Source organism: Nematostella vectensis, chromosome 10, assembly GCF_932526225.1.
Source record: "Nematostella vectensis chromosome 10, jaNemVect1.1, whole genome shotgun sequence".
Lineage (NCBI taxonomy): Eukaryota > Metazoa > Cnidaria > Anthozoa > Actiniaria > Edwardsiidae > Nematostella > Nematostella vectensis.
In genome coordinates this window covers 9,127,526-9,152,692 of record NC_064043.1, presented here as the reverse complement: position 1 = coordinate 9,152,692, position 25,167 = coordinate 9,127,526, and the positions used below count along the sequence as shown (strand labels likewise).

The window sequence follows — 25,167 nt, the reverse complement described above, 5'->3', positions numbered from 1 at the left end:
GACTACTGCCATTACAGAATCAAACGTAGCCTCATCGGGTGAAGCCGATTTCTTCTTAAAGGTGACTCGTCTAACAAGGACCAGGTATGTGGACAAACTTGTATTTGTTAAGCTCTACTTACTATTTCACTTGATGTGTTTTATTCAAAGTACTTCTTTTATTTAAAATTGACTTTTCGGCTATCATTTTAGACACGCCCATCAAGTTACTGTTCTGGCATTACAGAATTTAAAGAGCGAGGCGTTTTCACACAGCGGCGACCAGTTAACGACGGCTGAATGTGAGGAAACAATGAAGTCAAGCCCAACATTTCGCTTCTGGAATGCAATACTACACTACCAGATGCTAGTTACTAGTGGTGCGTGCTCAACGTCAGCGAAATTTTGTCTTGTATGTGGAAGCCTTGGAGAAGCTGGTTCCGCTGTTTTCCGTGTTGGACCATGTAAACTACGCCAGATGGACGCCAATTCACATCAGGGACATGAAAAGCCTTCCACAAAGTATCACCGAGAAGTTTCAAGACGAGGGCCAGTTTGTCTTGTCAAGGACTGGCAACGACTTTTCAGCAATGCCGTTCGACCAGGCCCATGAGCAGGAAAACAATATCGTGAAGAGTGCAGGCGGGGCAGTTGGACTGACAGAGAATCCGACAGCTTTCAGGTATGACTTATTAGTTGATCTAGCAACTTAACATGAACTGATTTATTACTTACACCAGATACAGTGAGCTGATAAATATAAGCATGAGCTTAAGAATAATCAATGATATGGTGTATTATAGTAAGGAAGACAGATAGCCTAATAGATAGATATTTTTCATAACTGACACGGCTGTTTCTTCGGGGTCGCAGTGAAAAGTTGAGTCTTGCGAAGCTCACGAAACATGACTGCCAGTGATGGAAAATTAGCATTGTCTTGCTTTCGAGCAATCTTGCTAAGCTCTCTTGCTGCCCCAATCGCACATTTCCTTATTAGGTAATCTATAGTTTGCTACAATACTGATGAAAACATTTTTCTTTCATGTAGGCGCTGGATGCTATCAGGCCCAGAAACGACACGATTATTACAACAGTTTGAAGGGCAGTACCTGGACGACACAGACAGCGAGACAGGAGATCGGACAAATCATGAGACGGGACTGAGCTCTCAGAAGACCTTCAAGATCCAAGTCAACAATCTGATTGATGTCATCCGAAAGATTGGGAGCCCCTTCCTTGACAACTTTCCTGAGCTCGTTACCCTGGACAGCCGCGACTGTATGGATAATGAAGTAGCCGAGACTATAGTCAACCTTGATGCTCTTGGTAAGAGCCAGTATTCAAGCTTCCTCAAGGATGTAATCAAGGACAGAACGGTGGCAATTGGCAAATCCCTAAAGCAAAACAAGCTTCCCCTTTTTCGGAAACAGGCGTCACGCAACAAGTCTAAACAGTCCAAGACCATCTCCCGTTTGCAGAATAATGTCGCCCTGTTTGCTCAACTGTACATAGCTATGCAAAGACGTGATGCGGACTTGAGAGAGTTCTTTAGCCATGAGGTTCAGCCATTCCCGCCTTCACTGTCAGAATTTGGAAGTCTTCGTCTTCCGACGGCCAAGTCCGACCTTCTCAAGTGCCTCAGTCAGCCCTCCCAACCAGAGCCCCCTACAGAAGTGGACTGCAAAGTCTGTGATGGGGCTGTAATTGTCCACTGTCTGCCCGTGACCGGAGTGATGACATTCGATGACTATGCGGAAAATGTCTTCCTCCCATATATACGTAATCTGAGATCCAGACGAGTGGACATTGTTTGGGATTCTTACATCCCTAACAGTCTTAAAGAAGCGACTAGAGAAAAGAGAGGAACAGGCTTGAGACGAAAGGTGGAAGGGAGGACCAAGATTCCTCCAAAGTGGATGGAGTTCTTGCGTGATCCCCGCAACAAGCAGGAGTTGTTCCAATTCCTGTCGGTCAAAGTGGCTGAGTTCCCCTGGTTTACTGTCAGAAAGGAAGTTTACATCACCTCAGGTAAACTAGTGAAGATTTAAAAGCTTCGCTCGTCTGATGTTTTATGTAGTGTTAGCTGTATGGCTTACATAAAAATTTCTACTATTTTAGGAGTTTCTGTGACATCCATTGGTTCCGAGGCTGCCATGCCTGATTGTTCCCACGAGGAGGCGGATACAAGGATCGTAGTACACATCCGACATGCAGTGGAGACCAGTCATGCAAATGAAGTCATCGTCAGAACGGTTGACACCGACATCGTTGTAATCTTGGCGGGAAAATTTCACCAACTCAAATCCATCCAGCCTGAGCTGCACCTGTGGGTGTCGTATGGCATGGGGCGTCACTTCCGGTACCTGAGTATTAACACCATTTGTGAAGGTCTGGGTGAAGCAAGGTCTATCGCATTGCCAGTGTTCCACGCACTCAGTGGCTGTGACACCACATCATCCTTCTACGGGAAGGGCAAGTTAACAGCATGGCAAACTTGGGACATCTACAAAGATGTAACTCCAACTTTACAGTTCCTGGCTCTCAACCCCTTCCATCAACTAACTCTGGACTCCGAGCACTTCAAGCGCATCGAGAGGTTCACTGTTATTCTCTACGACAAATTGAGTCCGTTTGCTTGCATCAACGATGCAAGAATGGAACTCTTTTGTAAGAATAACCGCGCCATGGACAAGCTTCCACCGACAAAGGTAATCAATTTTCACTCTTCCTCCACGACTTCCAGTTCTTCTTTGGTTTCTTCTATTTAGATGTATATTCCTTAAATAATATTATAAATGTGTTCTCCTTTGAAGGACGCCCTTCTGCAACATGTCAAGCGCTGCATCTACCAAGCGGGGATCTGGACATCCAGTGAGATTTCACAGCCGGTGTTGCCTTCGCCAGACCAGTTTGCGTGGATCAAGGAGGCTGGCACATGGGTTCCTCGATGGATCACAATACCAGAGGTTTTAAAGGGTTGCAGCGAACTGACAAAGTGCAGCTGTAAAGGAGTGTGCACCAGGTGTAAGTGCATCAAAGCACACCTAGAATGCACACTATTGTGCAAGTGCAAATGCCGCAACACTTGAACAGCCATGCAAGGCAAATAGGTTTTTGGGACAAACCTATATTTGTGTCAAAGAACAACAAGGAATGGGCTCATTCAGTATACATCTGGCTGCTTAGATGATTGCCTTACTTTTATATGACACACTAGGCCAAGGAGTTGGAACGTGGAGCGAATCTTACTCATACAGAAATGGTCATTTTTCGAATAGCTGTATTTTTATATACATATTGAGTTCTATATTTCATTGGTTATTTTGATTGGAATATAGATACAATATCAGTTTGCACGATAGACCAGATCTGCACATGCGCAGAAGCTGTTTAGTGCTAAACAGCAGACTCAGAATAGAAGAGTAGACACCTGATTTCATAGGTCGAGGGATATTTTGATATGGATATGGAAACATTACACAAAATTGTGAACAGGCGCTATGGTTGCTGATTGTAGATCTGCACATGCGCAGTAGAGGTTTTTTATGTTTAACTGTGCTCTCCGCCTTTTCGAACATGTAAAGCCTATGCAGATAAACAACTTTGCCAATTTGTTTCACCATTGCTCTTTTTATTTCGTTGTAAATAATTTTTATTTGAAATCAAGACTCGGGTACCCTGTGTTTTTTTTGCATAAAATTTAAATATCCCCGTTAAAGGAGACCCTGAGCAGATTTTTTTGGGCACCCCTTCTAATATCATTAGGTATGCCTAAAGGAATCTGTGTACCAAATTTGGTGCTTTTGTCACTCCTGTAACGATCCGGCCAATTTTCCGGCCTAAGAGACCTGACTAAAATAGGTTGAAGCAGGAATCGGCTGTAGAATGAAGGATCCTTGCGGTTCACTTAAAATTTGTAGTACTGAGATGATGCCCAAACGTCGAAAAAAAAAAATTGTTCAATAGAACTTAAATAAAAAATGCTCCAACTCTATGCTATGCGACGCGAGGTGTATAAGCGGTAACCCTGTTTTTCTCCCAGCATCCATCGCGTGCTTGGTAACCAAGCCGAAAACTAAGATTAAAAATGGAATGAGAAAGAAGCTAGTAGCAAAACATCCAAAGAAACATGAATTTTGGACGATAAACCTGCACGATCATGGGCTCCGTTGTATCGGGAATGTACCAGGGAGTTCAGTACATGTTAGGATGTGGTGGAAACTCAGCTCATGCGCTTATGAGCCCGGAAATGGCGGCTAGTGGAGGGACGCCATTTATCTGGAAACGAACAGGGTAAAGAAAACTGCAATAAATAAGTACAAATTCTTTAAAGGGTCAACTCAATCTGCGGCCATTTTCTACTGCAATGAAATCAATTTGACAACAATATTTGTCAAATTCCATGGCGGCTTTATGTATTCATGTGCATTTAGTACATAAAATCCAAGTGTAGAATGTCTCAAAATTTGGTTTCCTAAACATTTAGGACCTTTCACTGTTTGTTACAACAACAAGGTTATGCTGCCTAGAAAAGAAGTTGATTTTTCCACTTTTTATAACAGAGCTCGAAGTTAGTGACTGAATGGTGGAGACTAATTTTAAAAACGTGATATAATAGTTTAAATTGAACTTGTGGATATGCCTGCTGTTTTAGCTCAATAGTTTGTTTGTCAATGAATAAATAAGTCTCCCTCTGAGGTTTTTGAACCCTGATGGAAGTGCACTTGGCTGGTGAGATTGAAAGATTTGACTTATAAATGAATTTTTGGTCCCGTATGTAAATAGAAAAATTGTTGTCTTTTAGAAAACTTTCTATTGAAAAATGTCACTTCCATAAAACAAGTGAGTGTTTTCTTTCAAAGCCAGTACACTTTAATGAGTACATGTGTACCAATAACTATGAACATAACAGTAACTTAAAAAAATGGAAAAAATAATCTTCACTGGTGTTAGTTATCATTCATAATTGTTTTCGCACATTTTGCTGTGCAGCTTGCCAAATGCTGATACCCAGAGGGGGGTTCTTCCCATGTCGACCTGATAGGGATGCTTGTCAAAATCGGTCATCGGGTATTTTTTAGGGTGTATCCAAGAAAAAATAGGCATTTCTCTTAGAAATAGTATATTTTAGGGTAGAAATTTTTGGTATGGAGGTATTTCTTAGGGGTATTTTTCAAATTTCACGATGGCTTTTACCCTGAAACCCCCCCCCCCCCCCCCCCCGGGGCTGATACATGGGATTGCTTGCTACAGAAGAGAGTCTCAAACCAGAAACTGATGTGACTCTTGCGAAGTGCATTTGTGGTGCTATTCACTTGTCCCCAAACCCCCAGGGTGGGGACAAGTCTTAAAAATTGCTAAGATTCTATTTTGTGCTATTGAATTTTGACTAAAATTTCAAAGCTGGTCGGTCACATAGATGCTAAGAAATGAGGAGCCCTAAAATATGGGTATATTAAACACCAGGTTCTACAAGCTGAAATTATAGTGTTGTTATTCCTATAGTTTCACATACAACAGCTGATGGTATCTTTTAATTTTTAGCTCCATGTATTTTGATGAAGATGGTGATCTGGCCCATGAATTCTATGAAGAAGTAAGACCTGAAGTCAAGGGTGAAAAAGCTTGGATGAGACCCAAAACAACACGACTATCTCCTCAGGGAATGGTTGACCACCCCTACCCAAGATTGAACGTTGATTTTCCAGTTGTGATGTGCGAAGCATGGACTAAGAGATAAAACTGAAAAAAAACTGAAACTCGGTATCCAGCTTGTAAATAACATTGAGACATGATTCATTGGAAAAGGAGAAGAGCTTGTATATCGACCAAGTGTACAGAAATGCTGATATCAATTATATTCAACAGGCAACAAATGCATCATTTTAATAAATTCACATCTCTCATCATTGTCAATTGGACTTGAATTTTAGAAATGGTTGTAAGCATTAAGCTATATGTAAATACCTTTCTAAGAACCCAGAGTTTATTTAAAGGAGCCTTACAGCTAGCAGCCATAATCATTACAATTCTTTGAAGCAATGATCATTTTATTTTATTTTATTTTTGTTTGCATGGAATCAATATTAAAATATTGCTGTACTGCAAGGAAGTAAATTTGCTATTTACAGGATAATATTACTGTAATTAACATCTAAATCATTGGCACAAAATATGATATTTAAGATTATTGACAACGTTACACTGTTGTTCTGCAACAAAGTAACTGCTATTTACAGGATAATATTAATGTAATTAACATCTATATCATTGGCACAGAATATGATATTTAAGATTATTGACAACATTACATTTCGATGTTGCAGCAAAAGTTAAATGTTTTCTTTATTGAGCAAGTTTATTGATTCCCAGTCAAATAGATTGTTCTCGCCTACACACTCATCCTACGCATTCTATTTCTATGGTGATAATCCATTTCCATAGCTGCCTATATTCAGTCATGCTGATTTACCTACGTCGTGGCTCCTCGCCCTGTTATGACCAGCTTGGTGTCCTTGTTTTACCCACTTAAAAGACAAAACCTGCATATTTTTTCCTGCAAATCGGCACTTAAACAATGTTTTTTAAACAGGTTTTAAAATTTACCTAGAGTTGCAGACCACATATCTAAAGTTAAAAAAAATTATCATTTACTTTTAGCTTTGAGATTTGTGTCTCTACAATTACTTGAAAAACATTACAGCCAAGTAATTTGAGACCTGTGAGAGTCTGTTAAAATACAGATGGCTAGATATTTAATGATGGATGATTTATCACATTTGCTAAGGAGTCATTAGAGAGAGCCTGTACTCTTGAGTGATAAGCTTTTTGCTGACTTCATGTCTTTCTGTAGTTCCATGGCTAGTTCTAATCTTTCCTTGTATTTCTGGTACTTTTCCTTTACCTTTGAAACAGAAGATACAAAAATAGTTTTAGCACCATTCACCACAACACTAAGGATAATACTTATACAATAAGGGGTGGATCTACAGTTAACTAACACCCTTACCATTTAATGCTACTCTTTGTTTATGCCTGGCCTTTTTTAGGGTACAGGGGAAAAAAAGCTTCCCTCTGCTAGATATTGCAGATCCAGGATTTCTCAAAACGCAAATATATAAAACATTGGTTAATTTTTTGTCAACCTCGCTTTAGGAAAAATCTTTAGAAAATACACTGAATTTATCAGAAGTATGTGGATAGCTAATGTGGTAGAGTACAGTAGATGTATTGATATTTTCAAGAAAATCAGGCTTAAGAAAAGGTTCAAAATCTGGAGACTCCCACCAAATGGGAGAGTTGACAGCTATGATTTCAGCTCCCATACATGTGCCTGCCACTGTATGGTGAGGTCCTCTCGATTCTCACCTGTTCAATCAGCTCTTCCTCTTCCTTGTCAAGGATACGTAGAAAGTTCTGCAGTTCAGTCAATGAGAACACCTCCCACTAAAATACAAAATTTGTTAGCCTAAGAATTTCATAAATTCTATTGTAAATTCTGTAAACATAATAATATGAGATAATAATATTATTTTTCATGCTAAACTATACAATAATAATATATAATATAATGTTATTTTTAATGCTAAACTATACAATAAGGGGTAAGGATGGGTAAATCTGAGACTTTCCGAGGTGCAGAGACCTGCGTTTCAGAATCAGACCCTGAGACTTTTGTCAAAATTCCAGAACCCGAGCCCGAGACTTATCTCAAATTTCAAAATCCGAGCCTGTGCTTTCTGATAAAACTGCAAAGGCAAGACTAGATGATGAAATTGTTCATGTAGAGAATCATTTTTTTTTCGGGGTCTGATATCCATTAAAATGTACGCTCTGATTGTCTCCTTGTGAGGCCTGGTAACCTATGATCCGGACCCCGCGATACCGGGCCGCACACCTCCAAAGCTCGAAATAGTGAGTTGATTTGCAAAATGACCATCGAAAACTGGCTTTTTACTCCCAAGGTTATAGATCTTCACACTAAAACAGCATTTTATTTGTCATTTCATCTAGAATCATTGACTTTACAGAAAATCGGCTTCAAACACCCTGTGTTTTGACAATTTCCAGCAATAATGATTTTGCAAGGAGCGTGACAATTTCAAGTTTGCTGAAATTTTATTTGGGATATAAAAAGCTGCAAAGAGTCTCTTCCTACGAAGAAAAACAACAAATCACTCTAGAAAAATTACCTAAATAACTAGCTTAACGTATCCACATTCGAGAAGTTCTTTAGTGAATATATCTCATCGACTGTGGAGGATTCCCGGGGATTTCTTCAGGGTGAAAGTGATAGGGATGCTTGTCTGGAAATTTGAAATTACCCCTAAAAAATACCCCTAAAAAATTGCTACCCTAAAAATATAACTCGGAAGCCCTAAAAATACCATTTCTAAGAGAATAGCCTATTTTTTTTCTCAGATGCCCCCTAAAAATACCTGGGGCCTGATTTAGAACCCTAAAAAATATGACAAGCATCCCTATCAGTTTCTCCCCCCCCCTCCCCCGGGGGAGGATTTAAAGCGAAAGAAGACATTTCTACAATTAATTAGAGTTGAGAATGACATATCAATTTGGACGAAATTATTTTAAAAAATGTTGGCCAAAACTCAGAGGTTCTGTATTTCTGGAGGGTTAAAAGCGTTGTGTGGAAATACAAAATGAAGTTTTTTGAATGATCATAAGCCAAAATCTTCACGAACATCAATGCAAGTCAGAAGCGAAATCTCGCCTTGTAAACAAAGTTAGAAATTCTATTGAGGAAAAAAATTATTATTTTATTTCCCAGCTAAGGCTCGGTCTGTATCGGGAAATACCCTGACATTGGTACCCATCGCTATCCCTACAATACAATGTAAACAGGAAACTAGCAGAGTTGCCTCGTCTCTTCTTAAATGACTGTATGCTATGTATTAAAGCTTCTGTTGTGTTCTTCAATTAACCTTGGCAATGGGTAGAAAATTTTTTTTACTGGTTGACAGACCTTTTTTTTTTATTTGCTGGGGCATGTGTGCAAGCTTTGCTGTGCTCCCTGGGAGAAGTTTTCCACATACCACAATATCGCCTGTCTCATTCTCTTGTAAGGAAAATGAATGTTTGATATCTCCACCACCCCACAGTAACCGTAGAACAAGTGGCCTCTCCATATCTGCCATTCGCCGAAGAATCACTGAGAGGGAACACAAAATCAATTTTGCATTGGAAGATTCTGAACAAAAATACAAAAAAGTTGGTAGCATAACATATGGCTAAAAACATTCAGTTCCCATAAATTTTAAAGAAACTTTCCGTAGGGAGTACATTATGTTATCCTGAGAATTATATTTTAATATCTTAAGTCAGTTATAATTCTTACAATGCCTGTCTTCCTCTTGGTAGCATTCAAATAACGCAAACTTCCTGGGATTGTCTGCAACTTTGAACTTCTTCAGCAGAGCTTCAATCACCTAATGAAAAAATACCAAAAACAAAAGGCATTAAGTTTCAATATAAAACTTAAATTGGCATTTATAGAGATAACCAAACAATTTGCTGTTTCAATGTGATAAAATCTAATCTTATTATGTGATCTATTAGCAAGCACAAAACTCACACCTGTTGCTATTAGTTCGCATCAGTGTTTTATAAATTCATGTTTTGAGATGCAAACCTCAGAATACAAAATGCAGCAAGCCCAATATAAATGTAGAAAATTAATGATTAATACTGACTGACCTCTTGCACTGTGGTAGTGCTTGAAATATGTAGGGCTTTTACTGTACCAAGAGGAAGGAAAAATGAGGTTCTCTGTATTTTCTGTAGAAGTGAAAATGGTGATAAACCAAACTGTTAAAATTGTAATCAGTAAACAGAGGGGACCTTTTTGTCCACATAGATGGTTAGATTCAAGTTTATGGAATAAAGAAATATATCTTAGCAGATAAAGAGTATTCAAACTTTTAATTATTTTTCATGGTATAGTAGATGAAAATATGCATGGATAAACACTGTGTGGTACTCACTTTGCTGTTTTCTGAACGAACAGCCTCAAATATTGAGAGGGGTCTTTCTCCTGCTACAATGTTGATTGGTCGTAAAAGATTCATGTGAACTCTGACAAAACCTTGGAAAGCATCCTCTTTCTGCAAAATACATTTTACAGATGATCATCAAGCATTTCTTACTTACAAACACACCCTGCAAGCCCTCTCTCCCTACCCCCTCCCCACACACACACACACTACTCCTTCTAAGAAATATATCTAGCTACATTTCAGATATGTCACATATGGTGAATGATGATAACAATAACACTATAATAACAATATGATGATCACGATCATGAATAAATGAAAGTAAAGATTATAAAACCAAAGTGGATCTATGCCCGATTCTCAACGTGTTCACATACCATTGTCATTATTAGTCCAGTAGTTTTGGCATTAAACTCCTCAATCTTCTGCCTCATGGTATCTTGCTGCAACTGTGTAGATACCAAAGTGAAGGGTTCATTTCGTTTGATATCATCCTGGAAAAAAACATAAACATAAGATTATTTCAAGAATTATCCTTAGCTTTCTGTGCATCTGTAAGATGTAATTGTTTTTTTTTATCTTTAACCTGTTACAAAGAAAAATATTTGGTCTTAGTGTCCATTTTTAATTAAAAAATATCAATCAGAGCATTTTTGTTTCAATCAGCAACATTTTTTACCAACGGTTTAAAGTATCATACCATTCTTGCAATAAGCTGTTTTTATTTCTATTGTCAAATTTGATGTTGTATGAGCGCCAAGGATTCAAATCCATTTCTGGTCTGGGAATAGTCATACCATCATGACCATGGTATAGTCATACCATCATGACCATGGCATAGTCATACCACCATGACCATGGCATAGTCATACCATCATGACCATGGCATAGTCATGCCACCATGGCCATGGCATAGTCATACCATCATGACCATGGCATAGTCATGCCATCATGACCATGGCATAGTCATGCCATCATGACCATGGCATAGTCATACCACCATGACCATGGCATAGTCATACCATCATGACAATGGCATAGTCATACCACCATGGCCATGGCATAGTCATACCATCATGACCATGGCATAGTCATACCACCATGACCATGGCATAGTCATACCATCATGACCATGGCATAGTCATACCACCATGACCATGGCATAGTCATACCATCATGACCATGGCATAGTCATACCATCATGACCATGGCATAGTCATACCACCATGGCCAATCAATTTCCTTCCCGTGTGCAGTCAAATGGTTTATGACAAAACAGAGAAAACATGAAAGCCATTGATTCATTTAAGCAGTTGATTGACTTGGCGCTTTTTCCAAACGAGACTAAGATTTTGGATTCACCAAGGTTACACAACAAACAAATCCGACTGTAAATGGGATCAATAACAATAGAGAAGCTGAGTTTCCTCGTTATGCCAGGTCTGTGAAAAAGTCTGAGTGCAATGCATACATACGTCATCAAGAAGATGTAGTGTTTTCATGGTGACTTCATCCACTGACATGTTGCGTACAATATTTGGCCAAGCACCCAAACAGTCAAGATCGACATCTATACGACATCGCCGATGGCATGTATACTTACAATCTGAAATAAAATGTCACATTCAAAAATATCAGTAGAATTCTGTCAATTTTGTATGATGGGAAACCTTCCCACTGCCAACAATAACATACAGATTACAGTTTGTGTTAAGACCATGAAATGTGAGAATAATCATGAAAAAATATATTTGCATAAGATGTTCTCTCCTCAAAGCAAAAAAAAAAATATGCATAATATTAATCTGTAATGATTGCTTTTTAGGAAGCTTAAATCAGAACAATTTAGTTGTCTATTATAAGCCTATAATAAATAGTGTGCTTATGATTTCATTGGTATAAACTCTTCTATACACCCTCTGTTAGGTGAGGGTGTGAGGGGGGGTTTGGCGAGAGGTGTTAACATAAAGCACATCTGATGTATGTTGAACAAACAAAAAATGCACATCCACGTCATATTTAATTTCATAATATAAATGTCCGATTTTCTAGCATTGAGGTTTATTCTCTACCGAACTCACGTTTACATCGAATTGCTTGCTTGTACAAGCCCCAAATGAATTCACCACACAAATCACACCATGTTGGGTTTCGAAGTGAGAAAGGAAGGAAGGAATGTCCTCGTCCTTTTTGTTGATCCGTCTGATGAGAACTGATATCATCAGTTGTTGATGGCCCTGCAATTTGGCGCCGTTTCCCTGCCTTACGATGTACAAAGTTTGATATAAATTCTTTTACAGGGCTCATAAGCGACGCTTGTTGAGCAGTGCCTTTGGATTTGACATCTAGTCCATCGGGCATAGACACGGACCGAAGAAGGTCTGATTCTTTGCTTCTCATTCCAGCAATTGTTCTCAATTCTATATCATCGTTCGGGCTTCTTGGAGATGAAGGATTGCTTTTACCTTGCGACCCCAAGGGATCTTCACCAAGGAACACATCGTCGTCCATTCTTATTCCCAGCAGACAAAACGATCTCACTATTGCTCTTTCTGCGCAGATGATCCCAACTTCCAGTAGCAAAGGCAGCCAGTTCTCAAAAAATCCTTCTAACAAATTAAAAAGAACTCGGAGAGTTAGCTTCCACATAGACGCTAGCGAAGGGGAGACGACGTGAAATTGAAAGGATGAAGCTGGCGACTTGTTGTGCTGAAGAGAGAAATGAAATTGTGATGACATGTAATCCTCGCACGGCCATATTGTATTCTGATACCCAAGAGAGATTTGCCATATAAGGCGCCAATATGTAAATTTAACAGACAACAACTTCCGGTGGTTGTGCACAAATAATGAACCGAAATGGAAGAAGTATTGTTTTGTTCTATATCCATTCAGTTATCGAATTATCGTTGCAACTTACTCGTTCACAAAGAGCAAGTAAATACGAGGAATATGAAAATTAACGGATGTGTATTTCTGACGACCTGTAGGATAATTTTACTCCAAAATGATGTTTAAATGTCATGTTTGTGTTGAATAACACACATTTTCCTCTCCGGAGTTACTCATTTACCAGGCCGTGGCTGTTACAAAAACGCAGCACTTAAAAATGGTACAAGGTAATGAGTAGAGGCAGAGCTTGCCACAGGTGCAAAAATACAATCAGTTTAAATAGAAATACATTCTTTATTCAACACTAAAAACATTAGACATTATTTTGAAGTAAAATTATCCTATATCCTGTGGTTTATAGCATTTTTTGTCTTAGTAATATTTGTTTAGCATTTTTTAAATAAAAAGAACAGTTTTATTAAACCCTTAGAACCATAATCCTGAATCCGCAACTGCATGGGTGTTAGTTGTGACGTTTTCTGATTCAGCTACCTACAAACCTTTTCTGCATGTCACAAAGTTAGGTGTATTTAGAAAAAAAACAGTGCAAAAACACAGCTTAAGCAATGTTGAGTTTTTTTCTAGTGTAAGCATACAATGTTTATGATGCCAGGTATACTAAGAACAAGCTGAATTAAGATTACAGCAGACCAACTGAAATTGGAAAGAAATTGGCTTGAAAAAGTTTCTGTCAGGAAAATTACTTTACAAAACATCAAGTCAATGATGGCAAGTAATAGATAGGAGTGACATTATGGCTGAAATTTTAAAGTGCTAAGTCTGTTGAGCAAGACATGAAGGAAAAACCTGGAAAACATGCAATTCCAGATAGAGAAGACACAATTTCTTTAGTGGCTATAGGTTCCTTGTATTACGAACTCATTTTAAAAACACAAATAACGTGAGGCCGAAGTGCACATAACCAGAGTTTGGCTTTTTAAGATAATTTTCCTCATGATTGCCCTGTGTACAGTTCAGGGACGAAAAGCCCAAATTTCAATGACACTTAACAAAAAGTCACATCATTTAAAAAAAAGTTGCACTTGATATTTTGTTTTCTTTAAGTTACTAAGTACTCTGAGGAATTCTCTGCCGTATTCGATTTGAAATGGGCTTATTTGAAGCGTCACGTCATGTTTTTCCGTCATGTCGTTGGGCAAACATTTCTGATTGGTCATGATGGGTATGACATCAACAACATGCACATGGCTTAGTACAACAATTATTTCTTATAGTCTATTTAATACTTAAAAATATTCATTATTTGAGTGTTCACTAGAATCCTTCAGGCCTACAGCCTGTCATCAGTGTACAAATAATTTTTAAATATTTTTTTAAAGTTTTCGTCCTGTCACAAGGTGATGGACGTCTTTGACTGACTAGACTCATATTCAACTAGAAACGAAAAAAAGGAATACACGGCAACGCGAGTCACAAGTCTGTAAATGTGAATAAAGGAAGAAACCGGGCTCTCTTGATGTAGGGGTGAGTAAGCTCGCTTGGTGACCTCATGTAATGTAGTGCAATTGTTTATTCTCGCCGTTGCTATGTTCACTGTCGCAAGTCCAAACAATACTTCATCCAATCCCCGAAAATAAGTTGAAACTTGATCGTTTAAGATCTTCGTGTAAATAAAGGCAGACTTCCTGTAGCTTAAACCCTTCTGTTTTAAATAGTCACTATTTTCGTTGTTGTTACTTATTTCATATCATTCCTCCCTGGAGTTTTTGTTCCTCTTCCTGGCGTTTTACCGCTTCCTGTGCTTCTCTCTGCATCGTTTCCAGCTTTTCCAAAGTCACAGACTTCATAGGCATGATTTTGGGCTTACACAAGACAGGGATTGGCGTTTGTTCTGTAAAGAGCAGGCCTTGTTTTGGTAAAACTTCTCGAAAGGCAGCTCTTTCGCCGCTGTCCGCCATCTTGGATTTGTCTTGATTTGGTAGGTACTTCACATATGATCGGTGAAGTGTGATCAAGATCGGTAGAGTTTGTCCATACAATATTAGATTTTCCTACCTTCCCTCAGGTATACCTAGCCGTCCTTAGGTGTACCTAGCCGTCCTATGGTGTCCTTGGCTGTCCTTGAGTGTCCTTGGCCGTCCTTAAGTGTACTTGGCCGTTAAAAGGCGGATTTTATGAACTATATGAAACATTTCCACTACTGTTGTTTGGTTCAGTGTACCATGACACTAAACGTTACCATGTTGGTATTTTCTGAGTAATCGGCCTCACGTTAGTCATATGCTGACAGAAACGACATGAAAAATTTCTACAACAGCTTAAATGAAATCTATGGTCCTACTACCTCAGGCTCATTGTCTCCACTTCTCAGTGCTGATGGGGAAACACTGATCTCCGATAAAGATAAAGTCCTGGCGAGGTGGGCAGAACACTTTGAGAGTGTCCTGAATAGACCCTCGGCAATAAATGACGAAGCCATTAACAGACTACCTCAAGTTCCTGTCGACGAAACCATGGACGTTGTACCAACATTCGTGGAAATTCAGAAAGCAGTCAACCTTCTATCCAGTGGCAAAGCCCCAGGGTCAGACTCCATACCAGCGGAAGTCTACAAAGAGGGAGGTGCGGCTCTGACGGAGAAACTTTACCAGCTTTTTCAGCTCATCTGGAATCACGAGGCAGTGCCTCAGGACTTTAAGGATGCCTCCATTATACATCTCTACAAACGCAAAGGAAACCGCCGTATCTGCGATAATCATCGAGGAATCTCCCTGCTGTCCATCGCTGGCAAAATTCTGGCCAGAGTCTTACTCAATCGTCTCATTGTACATCTCGAGCAAGGCCTCCTACCTGAAAGTCAATGTGGTTTCCGGAAGGAGCGCGGGACAACTGACATGATATTTGCTGCAAGGCAACTTCAGGAGAAGTGTCAAGAACAAAATGTCGACCTGTATTCCACCTACGTCGACCTGACAAAAGCGTTTGATACTGTCAGTAGAGAGGGCCTCTGGAAAATAATGGCGAAGTTTGGCTGTCCCAGCAAATTCATAAACATCGTACGCCAATTACATGACGGCATGCTTGCGAGCGTCCAGGACAACGGAGAAACCTCTCATTCTTTCCCTGTCTCAAACGGAGTTAAGCAAGGATGCGTCCTTGCCCCTACTCTATTCAGTCTGATGTTCTCAGCCATGCTGACTGACGCTTTTAAAGATGATGAGGTAGGCATCGGCATCAAGTATCGTTTCGATGGCTCTGTGTTCAATCTCAGGAGGCTTCAGGCGAAATCCAAGATCTCGGCTGATACTGTAAACGACCTCTTATTCGCTGACGATTGTGCCCTCAATGCTACCTCTCAAGCAGACCTGCAACACAGCGTAGATCTGTTTTCTAGTGCCTGTAATAACTTCGGCCTCAAAATAAACACCAAAAAGACGGAGGCTATGCATCAGCCAGCGCCTGGAAAGCCCTACACTGAACCTAACATCATCATCAATGGTCAAAAACTCAATGCTGTTGACAAATTTACCTACCTTGGCAGTACTCTCTCCAGAAACGTTGTCCTCGATGACGAAGTTACCAACAGACTCGCCATAGCAAGCGCCGCATTTGGAAGGCTTCGTAAGAACGTTTGGAAAAGGAGAGGGATAAGAACAGATACAAAGATCAAAGTGTATCGTGCCGTTGTGCTGCCTACGCTACTTTACGGGTCTGAAACCTGGACTATCTACAAGCGCCATGCGATGAAGCTTAACCATTTCCACACTACCTGTCTGAGGAAAATTCTCAATGTTCGCTGGCAAGAAAAGATCCCGGATACTGAGGTCCTTGCACGTGCAGGTCTGCCCAGCATTCACACCATCCTGAAACAGTCTCAGCTTCGCTGGGCGGGGCACGTAGCTCGTATGCCTGATGAACGGCTTCCTAAGAAACTTCTGTTTGGTGAGCTTCAGCACGGAAAACGCTGCAAAGGTGGCCAGAAGAAGAGATTTAAAGACACCCTAAAACTCTCGCTGAAAGCATTCAACATCGATCACACCTCGTGGGAGCTTCTGGCACAAAACCGTCAAGGTTGGCGCCGTGTCATTCGCAACGGTGCTGCGGCATGCGAGGCAAATTGGACAGCTGCCGCAGAGGAGCGTAGAGCCGCCAGAAAGTCTCAAGATCCCAAAGCTGCAATAATACCATGCCCTCAGTGCCCCAGGCTTTTCCGTGCACAGATTGGCCTTATTAGCCATCTGCGCACCCACAAGCGTCCTTAGTCCCGCTCAGGATGACGGTGAAAATGAAAAAATTGAACACGATGGTCCTCGTCGTAGCGACGGACAAACAACACAGTCACACCAATCTGCACAGAGAAAGTGAAAAAGCCTCGCTTTGAAGATAGACAGCTTTTCCGCTTTTACAAGAAATTGCAATAAAGGAGGGCACTGGCCTCGGTCATGGAAACAACATGCACAATCAACCGATACATATTGAGGGGCGGACCATTAAAGTGAATGGGGAGTGGTGGGGAAGTTCCAGTCGTGCATGGTTTTTTGGGTTGCGGTGCTTGCTTTTTTGCTCGTTTCTCAGGGACTTTAATCAAAGACGCTTTGCGTTGCATGCCTTTTTTAACATGCACGATTTTTTTTTATCTTCACTCTCTTTACTTTTCTAATGGTCCGTTTCTACTCCTTATCAATGTTGTTTGTCTGTTTATTGAAGTCTAAATTCCGAGTGATCTCCCCTTCTAAGCTCCCTAAAATATCCTAAATCCCTCCTCCCCCACGCGATAAATGGTTGACATTAGAGACGGAGCGGAAAGTAGATTTATAACTTCGCAAAGAGACAGGAAAGTTACATACACATTTTATTTAGATACGGACATTTTACTAATTTAGGGAAGAGGTCAAAACAACAGTACTTTTTAGGTACCCAGTCTTGTCAAAAGAGGTGTTGGGTCTCGGGTGGTACCTCCTCCTGTTTTTCAAGGCTCATTTTCTCAAAGCATGTATTAGGGGCACCTAAATGAGTTGTTCTCTTTTACTTTAAAATGTAGAGCATGGTGGTTGGTTTATATTTTTGATACGCTAATTATTTAGCGAGATATTTGCCTTTAAAAACTGCATTTTTCGGTAAAAACGAAAAGGTGGTAGGTCTCGGGTAATCGGGCACCAAGGAAGAACAAGTGTTTTGACCCAATTGCTTTTCATGAGAGCCGTGTTACGGTATGACACATAAAATTAAAGCAGTAAATATGGTACATTTAAAATGTAGATATAAATTATAAACTTTTTAAACAAACAATTTCACATTTTTAACACATATAATTGTTCATACTGAGGCATGGACAGGTGGGGGGGGGGGGGGGTGAATAGGGGTATGTAAATCCGTGGATCCGCAGATATTTTTAAATCCGCATGGTTTGACAGATAAACAATAGCATCGATTGAAATTCTTTTAAAATCCGAAATTCGACCGTCAAAGCAGTCAAAATCCGAAATACGTGCCCAAATTGTCAACAGATCCGTGATCCGCCGTATTTCCAAAATCCGCCAATCCGCTGAAATAATCAATAAAATCCGTAATCCGTGAGCATTTCGGGGCTGAATCCGCCGATCCGCAAACCTATTACCCCCCCCCCCCCCCCCCCCCCCAGGTAGAGAACGCAAACCCTTTTAAAATCGTGACAGATTCTTGGTTGATCTTAGATCTTTAGGTAGGTTGTTCTATTTTGATTTTATCAGGACGATAAACATAGTTTTATTTTTGCTTCGTTTTATCCGAGAGGGGTTTTCACAGACCCTTGTTGAAACAAAGTATAATAGCGAAAGACAAAAGAGAACAAAAGGAATTTTAATAGATTCTTTTGTCTTTTAACGGTTGAGGTTTCCGTAGGACCTCCGGAAGTAAACTGGTGACAATACAGCTTTAACTCAAAACCGATTAACTCAACATGCTATTTCTTGCTATGTGGGTTTTGTAATTATAAGCATAATATCATGGGATTCGGCCCAGCCACGCACTGCTTGAAATGTGTAGTTCCAGAAAATGGAATCGCCTCCATGGGGGGGGATTGGAAATCCCAGAGGGGTAGGGGGGTCGAACGCCCATGAATTCCTAGAGGGGAGGGGGGGAGTAAATGCCCTTTTTCCTTAACAGTTACTGTATTTATTTTTTTTCCAGGGGGTTGGGGGTATGGTATTTTCTGGGACTCTCAATCCGGCAATATAGTCGTCGTTATAGCGGTGAACCAGAACAGAAAGAAAAACATTGTTCGAAAAATTGAAAGTGACCCACCACAAGTCACCCAAGCGTGTTGTTCAGTGCTACAACATAGGGTTTATATGGGGTTGTGTGAAGGGGATGTTTAGAACTTTTAATTAAAAAAAAATTATAAGAAATTCTTATATAATAAAAATACTGAAACTAACTGTACTGAAAGTTATTGTCTTGATGCTTATGTGAAGTTTCACGGAAGTTTCACTGAACGACAGTGCATGATTAAATGTAAGCTATTTTTTTTTTCTTACATCTGTGATCTCTCTGGTCACACTGTACAGCAGTGACATGCGCAGTGGCGTCAGGTGCACCAAAAAAACCGGACTTTACCAGATCCCTCTTCCCCCTTCCCCCTTTTTCCTTTCTTCGCGCACTTACCACCCCCCTCTACTAAGAGGGATCTGCAGACGGGATTAGTCCATCACTACAATACTTGTTCCTCTACATCTTGTAATCTTTATACCAATCGCTCAAGCTCTTTTCCATCATTAGCGCATTCCTGATTGTGAGCGGTTCCAAAGCAGCGACTTGTGGGAAGTGTGCAGTGGGCTCGTTTTAGTGTCAACCACAGTGTAGAACAGTCATCCAAGCTTGATTTAACAGCGTTTATTACAATCAACTCGCCCAACTATCGAACACATGCGGTGATAAGTATGAAGTAATTAACAATTCACGAATTTAGGATAAAAAGCTAAGGATTACAGGCAGTTCTGTAAATCACAAAAAGGCTAAATCAATATTTACAAATTCAACTTACGTCTGGTCTCGTCTCCGGGGCTTGAAGAAATACAACTCCGAGTAAGCTTGTAACTCTTCAAACTCCACTCTGACTTCTCTAACTCTGCTTCTCTGGCTCTCAACTCAACTCTTCTCTCTTCGATTTCTCTGCTCAACTCTTAAAGATTGCTAAATTGGTACTATAATTTATAGGCAGGTGGGACGTGTCCTAAAGTAGGACGTGCCTCATTCCCAGACTCTTACTCAAAGGGAAATGCGTAAACTACAATAAATCTTATCAGTCTAATCATAGGAAAGGGAGGCTGTGCTCAAAGTAGAGGAAGCCGCGGTAGCTTAACTAAACAGTCGTCTTAATTATCTAATCCGTTCAAAAAAGGACACCTAAGGACAGCAAAGGACATCCAAGGACACCATACGACGGTAAAGTACACCTAGGGACGGCGACGGACACCCAAGGATGGCCAAGGACGCCTAAGGACGGCTAGGTACACCTAAGGACGGCTAGGTACACCTAAGGCCGGCCAAGGACACCTAAGGACGGCTAGGTACACCTAAGGACGGCCAAGGACACCTAAGGACGGCCAAGGACACCTAAGGACGGCTAGGTACACCTAAGGAAACCTAAGGACGGCTAGGTACACCTAAGGCCGGCCAAGGACACCTAAGGACGGCCAAGGACATCTAAGGACGGCAAGGTTCACCTAAGGACGGCAAAGGACACGTAAGGACGGCCAGGTACACCTAAGGACGGCCAAGGACATCTAAGGACGGCAAGGTTCACCTGAGGACGGCTAGGTACACCTAAGGACGGCAAAGGACACCTAAGGACGGCTAGGTACACCTAAGGACGGCCAAGGACACCTACGGACGGCAAGGTACACCTAAGGACGGCTAGGTACACCTAAGGACGGCAAAGGACACCTAAGGACAGCTAGGTACACCTATGGACAGCCAAGGGCACCTAAGGACGGCTAAGGACACCTAAGGACGGCTAGGTACACCTAAGGACGGCAAAGGACACCTAAGGACAGCTAGGTACACCTATGGACAGCCAAGGACACCTAAGGACGGCCAAGGACACCTAAGGACGGCCAAGGACACCTAAGGACAGCTAGGTACACCTAAGGACAGCCAAGGACACCTAAGGACAGCTAGGTACACCTAAGGACAGCCAAGGACACCTAAGGACAGCTAGGTACACCTATGGACAGCCAAGGACACCTAAGGACAGCTAGGTACACCTAAGGACGGCCAAGGACACCTAAGGACAGCTAGGTACACCTATGGACAGCCAAGGACACCTAAGGACGGCCAAGGACACCTAAGGATGGCCAAGGACGCCTAAGGACGGCTAGGTACACCTAAGGCCGGTCAGGTACTCCTAAGGACGGTCAAGGACACCTAAGGACGGCAAAGGACACCTAAGGACGGCTAGGTACACCTAAGGAAACCTAAGGACGGCAAGGTACACCTAAGGACGGCTAGGTACACCTAAGGACGGCAAAGGACACCTAAGGACAGCTAGGTACACCTATGGACAGCCAAGGGCACCTAAGGACGGCTAAGGACACCTAAGGACGGCTAGGTACACCTAAGGACGGCAAAGGACACCTAAGGACAGCTAGGTACACCTACGGACAGCCAAGGACACCTAAGGACGGCAAAGGACACCTAAGGACGGCTAGGTACACCTACGGACAGCCAAGGACACCTAAGGACGGCAAAGGACACCTAAGGACGGCTAGGTACACCTAAGGAAACCTAAGGACGGCTAGGTACACCTAAGGCCGGCCAAGGACACCTAAGGACGGCCAAGGACATCTAAGGACGGCAAGGTTCACCTAAGGACGGCAAAGGACACGTAAGGACGGCCAGGTACACCTAAGGACGGCCAAGGACATCTAAGGACGGCAAGGTTCACCTGAGGACGGCTAGGTACACCTAAGGACGGCATAGGACACCTACGGACGGCCAAGGACACCTACGGACGGCAAGGTACACCTAAGGACGGCTAGGTACACCTATGGACAGCCAAGGGCACCTAAGGACGGCTAAGGACACCTAAGGACGGCTAGGTACACCTAAGGACGGCCAAGGACACCTAAGGACAGCAAAGGACAGCAAGGTACACCTAAGGACGGCCAAGGACACCTAAGGACGATAAGGACGGCCAAGGACACCATAGGACGGTAAAGTACACCTAGGGACGGCGAAGGACACCTAAGGATGGCCAAGGACGCCTAAGGACGGCTAGGTACACCTAAGGCCGGCCAGGTACACCTAAGGACGGTCAAGGACACCTAAGGACGGCCAAGGACACCTAAGGACAGTCAAGGACACCTAAGGACGGCTAGGTACACCTAGGGACAGCTACAATCTGTTACAAAACTAATGGGACACTTTCCCTCCCCCTTCTTCAATGTTGGAGGGCAAATGATCATCTTGCTACTGCTTGTGTTTTGAGCTTAAAATTCGCGCTGACTGTACTGTGGGACATCACGGGATGCGTACTGACTGTACTGTGGGACATCACGGGATGCGTACTGACTGTACTGTGGGACATCACGTTATGCGTACTGACTGTACTGAGGGACAATCACGAGATGCGTACTGACTGTACTGTGGGACATCACGTTATGCGTACTGACTGTACTGTGGGACATCACGGGATGCGTACTGACTGTACTGTGGGACATCACGAGATGCGTACTGACTGTACTGTGGGACATCACGGGATGCGTACTGACTGTACTATAGGAAATCACGGGATGCGTACTGACTGTACTGTGGGACATCACGTTATGCGTACTGACTGTACTGTGGGACATCACGGGATGCGTACTAACTGTACTGTGGGACATCACGGGATGCGTACTGACTGTACTTTGGGACATCACGGGATGCGTACTGACTGTACTGTGGGACATCACGGGATGCGTACTGACTGTACTATAGGACATCACGGGATGCGTACTGACTGTACTGTGGGACATCACGGGATGCGTACTGACTGTACTGTGGGACATCACGGGATGCGTACTGACTGTACTGTGGGACATCACGGGATGCGTACTGACTGTACTGTGGGACATCACGGGATGCGTACTGACAGTACTGTGGGACATCACGGGATGCGTACTGACTGTACTGTGGGACATCACGGGATGCGTGCTGACTGTACTATAGGAAATCACGGGATGCGTACTGACTGTACTGTGGGACATCACGTTATGCGTACTGACTGTACTGTGGGACATCACGGGATGCGTACCGACTGTACTGTGGGACATCACGGGATGCGTACTGACTGTACTGTGGGACATCACGGGATGCGTACTGACTGTACTGTGGGACATCACGGGATGCGTACTGACTGTACTGTGGGACATCACGAGATGCGTACTGACTGTACTGTGGGACATCACGGGATGCGTACTGACTGTACTATAGGAAATCACGGGATGCGTACTGACTGTACTGTGGGACATCACGGGATGCGTACTGACCGTACTGTGGGACATCACGGGATGCGTACTGACTGTACTGTGGGACATCACGGGATGCGTACTGACTGTACTATAGGAAGTCACGGGATGCGTACTGACTGTACTGTGGGGCGTCACGGGATGCGTACTGACTGTACTGTGGGACATCACGGGATGCGTACTGACTGTACCGTGGGGCATCACGGGATGCGTACTGACTGTACTGTGGGACATCACGGGATGCGTACTGACTGTACTGTGGGACATCACGGGATGCGTACTGACTGTACTGTGGGACATCACGGGATGCGTACTGACTGTACTGTGGGACATCACGAGATGCGTACTGACTGTACTGTGGGACATCACGGGATGCGTACTGACTGTACTGTGGGACATCACGGGATGCGTACTGACTGTACTGTGGGACATCACGGGATGCGTACTGACCGTACTGTGGGACATCACGGGATGCGTACTGACCGTACTGTGGGACATCACGGGATGCGTACTGACTGTACTGTGGGACATCACGGGATGCGTACTGACTGTACTGTGGGACATCACGGGATGCGTACTGACTGTACTGTGGGACGTCACGGGATGCGTACTGACTGTACTGTGGGACGTCACGGGATATGTACTGACTGTACTGCGGGACGTCACGGGATATGTACTGACTGTACTGCGGGACGTCACGGGATATGTACTGACTGTACTGTGGGACATCACGGGATGCGTACTGACTGTACTGTGGGACATCACGGGATGCGTACTGACTGTACTGTGGGACATCACGGGATGCGTACTGACTGTACTATAGGACATCACGGGATGCGTACTGACTGTACTGTGGGACATCACGGGATGCGTACTGACTGTACTGTGGGACATCACGGGATGCGTACTGACTGTACTGTGGGACATCACGGGATGCGTACTGACTGTACTATAGGACATCACGGGATGCGTACTGACTGTACTGTGGGACATCACGGGATGCGTACTGACTGTACTGTGGGACATCACGGGATGCGTACTGACTGTACTGTGGGACATCACGGGATGCGTACTGACTGTACTGTGGGACATCACGGGATGCGTACTGACTGTACTGTGGGACATCACGGGATGCGTACTGACTGTACTGTGGGACGTCACGGGATATGTACTGACTGTACTGCGGGACGTCACGGGATATGTACTGACTGTACTGCGGGACGTCACGGGATATGTACTGACTGTACTGTGGGACATCACGGGATGCGTACTGACTGTACTGTGGGACATCACGGGATGCGTACTGACTGTACTGTGGGACATCACGGGATGCGTACTGACTGTACTATAGGAAATCACGGGATGCGTACTGACTGTACTGTGGGACATCACGGGATGCGTACTGACTGTACTGTGGGACATCACGGGATGCGTACTGACTGTACTATAGGAAATCACGGGATGCGTACTGACTGTACTGTGGGACATCACGGGATGCGTACTGACTGTACTGTGGGACATCACGGGATGCGTACTGACTGTACTATAGGAAATCACGGGATGCGTACTGACTGTACTGTGGGACATCACGGGATGCGTACTGACTGTACTGTGGGACATCACGGGATGCGTACTGACTGTACTGTGGGACATCACGGGATGCGTACTGACTGTACTGTGGGGCGTCACGGGATGCGTACTGATGTACTATATGACATCAGGGGATGCGTACTGGCTGTACTGCGGGGCGTCACGTGATGCGTACTGATGTGCTATAGGACATCACGGGATGTGTACTGAATGCAGTGCGGGACGTCATGCGATGTGTACTGACT

At 42.9% G+C, this 25,167-nt stretch overlaps 3 protein-coding genes across 3 annotated transcripts; 2 read left to right on the top strand and 1 right to left on the bottom strand.

The window, feature by feature from the left end:
- Nucleotides 1–2,252: 2,252 nt before the first annotated feature.
- Nucleotides 2,253–3,206, top strand: LOC125573315. Its single transcript, XM_048733865.1, has 2 exons — nucleotides 2,253–2,687; nucleotides 2,793–3,206. Exons 1-2 carry the CDS (start codon nucleotides 2,322–2,324, stop codon nucleotides 3,066–3,068), a joined length of 642 nt encoding a protein of 213 aa, XP_048589822.1. The 5' UTR covers nucleotides 2,253–2,321; the 3' UTR covers nucleotides 3,069–3,206.
- Nucleotides 3,207–4,041: 835 nt separating this feature from the next.
- On the top strand, nucleotides 4,042–5,895 carry LOC5513553 (tumor suppressor candidate 2). The gene is made up of 2 exons (XM_001633789.3): nucleotides 4,042–4,272; nucleotides 5,524–5,895. Exons 1-2 carry the CDS (start codon nucleotides 4,139–4,141, stop codon nucleotides 5,717–5,719), a joined length of 330 nt encoding a protein of 109 aa, XP_001633839.1. The 5' UTR covers nucleotides 4,042–4,138; the 3' UTR covers nucleotides 5,720–5,895.
- Nucleotides 5,896–6,048: 153 nt separating this feature from the next.
- On the bottom strand, nucleotides 6,049–12,772 carry LOC5513590 (ras association domain-containing protein 1). Its single transcript, XM_032383079.2, has 9 exons — nucleotides 12,074–12,772; nucleotides 11,468–11,598; nucleotides 10,370–10,486; nucleotides 9,981–10,100; nucleotides 9,694–9,774; nucleotides 9,335–9,425; nucleotides 9,033–9,148; nucleotides 7,348–7,425; nucleotides 6,049–6,883 (listed from the first exon to the last, which is right to left on the bottom strand). Exons 1-9 carry the CDS (start codon nucleotides 12,729–12,731, stop codon nucleotides 6,773–6,775), a joined length of 1,503 nt encoding a protein of 500 aa, XP_032238970.2. The 5' UTR covers nucleotides 12,732–12,772; the 3' UTR covers nucleotides 6,049–6,772.
- Between the last annotated feature and the right edge of the window lie 12,395 nt (nucleotides 12,773–25,167).

Coding starts and splice junctions, on each gene's coding strand:
- LOC125573315 (XM_048733865.1), top strand. CDS start 2,322: ATGGGGCGTCACTTCCGGTACCTGAGTATTAACACCATTTGTGAAGGT. Junction 2,688..2,792: donor ACAAGCTTCCACCGACAAAG/GTAATCAATTTT, acceptor TCTCCTTTGAAG/GACGCCCTTCTGCAACATGT.
- LOC5513553 (XM_001633789.3), top strand. CDS start 4,139: ATGGGCTCCGTTGTATCGGGAATGTACCAGGGAGTTCAGTACATGTTA. Junction 4,273..5,523: donor TTTATCTGGAAACGAACAGG/GTAAAGAAAACT, acceptor TTTAATTTTTAG/CTCCATGTATTTTGATGAAG.
- LOC5513590 (XM_032383079.2), bottom strand. CDS start 12,731: ATGTCATCACAATTTCATTTCTCTCTTCAGCACAACAAGTCGCCAGCT. Junction 11,599..12,073: donor GCAAGCAATTCGATGTAAAC/GTGAGTTCGGTA, acceptor ATTTTATTTCAG/ATTGTAAGTATACATGCCAT. Junction 7,426..9,032: donor ATGAGACAGGCGATATTGTG/GTATGTGGAAAA, acceptor TTTGTATTTTAG/TGGGAGGTGTTCTCATTGAC.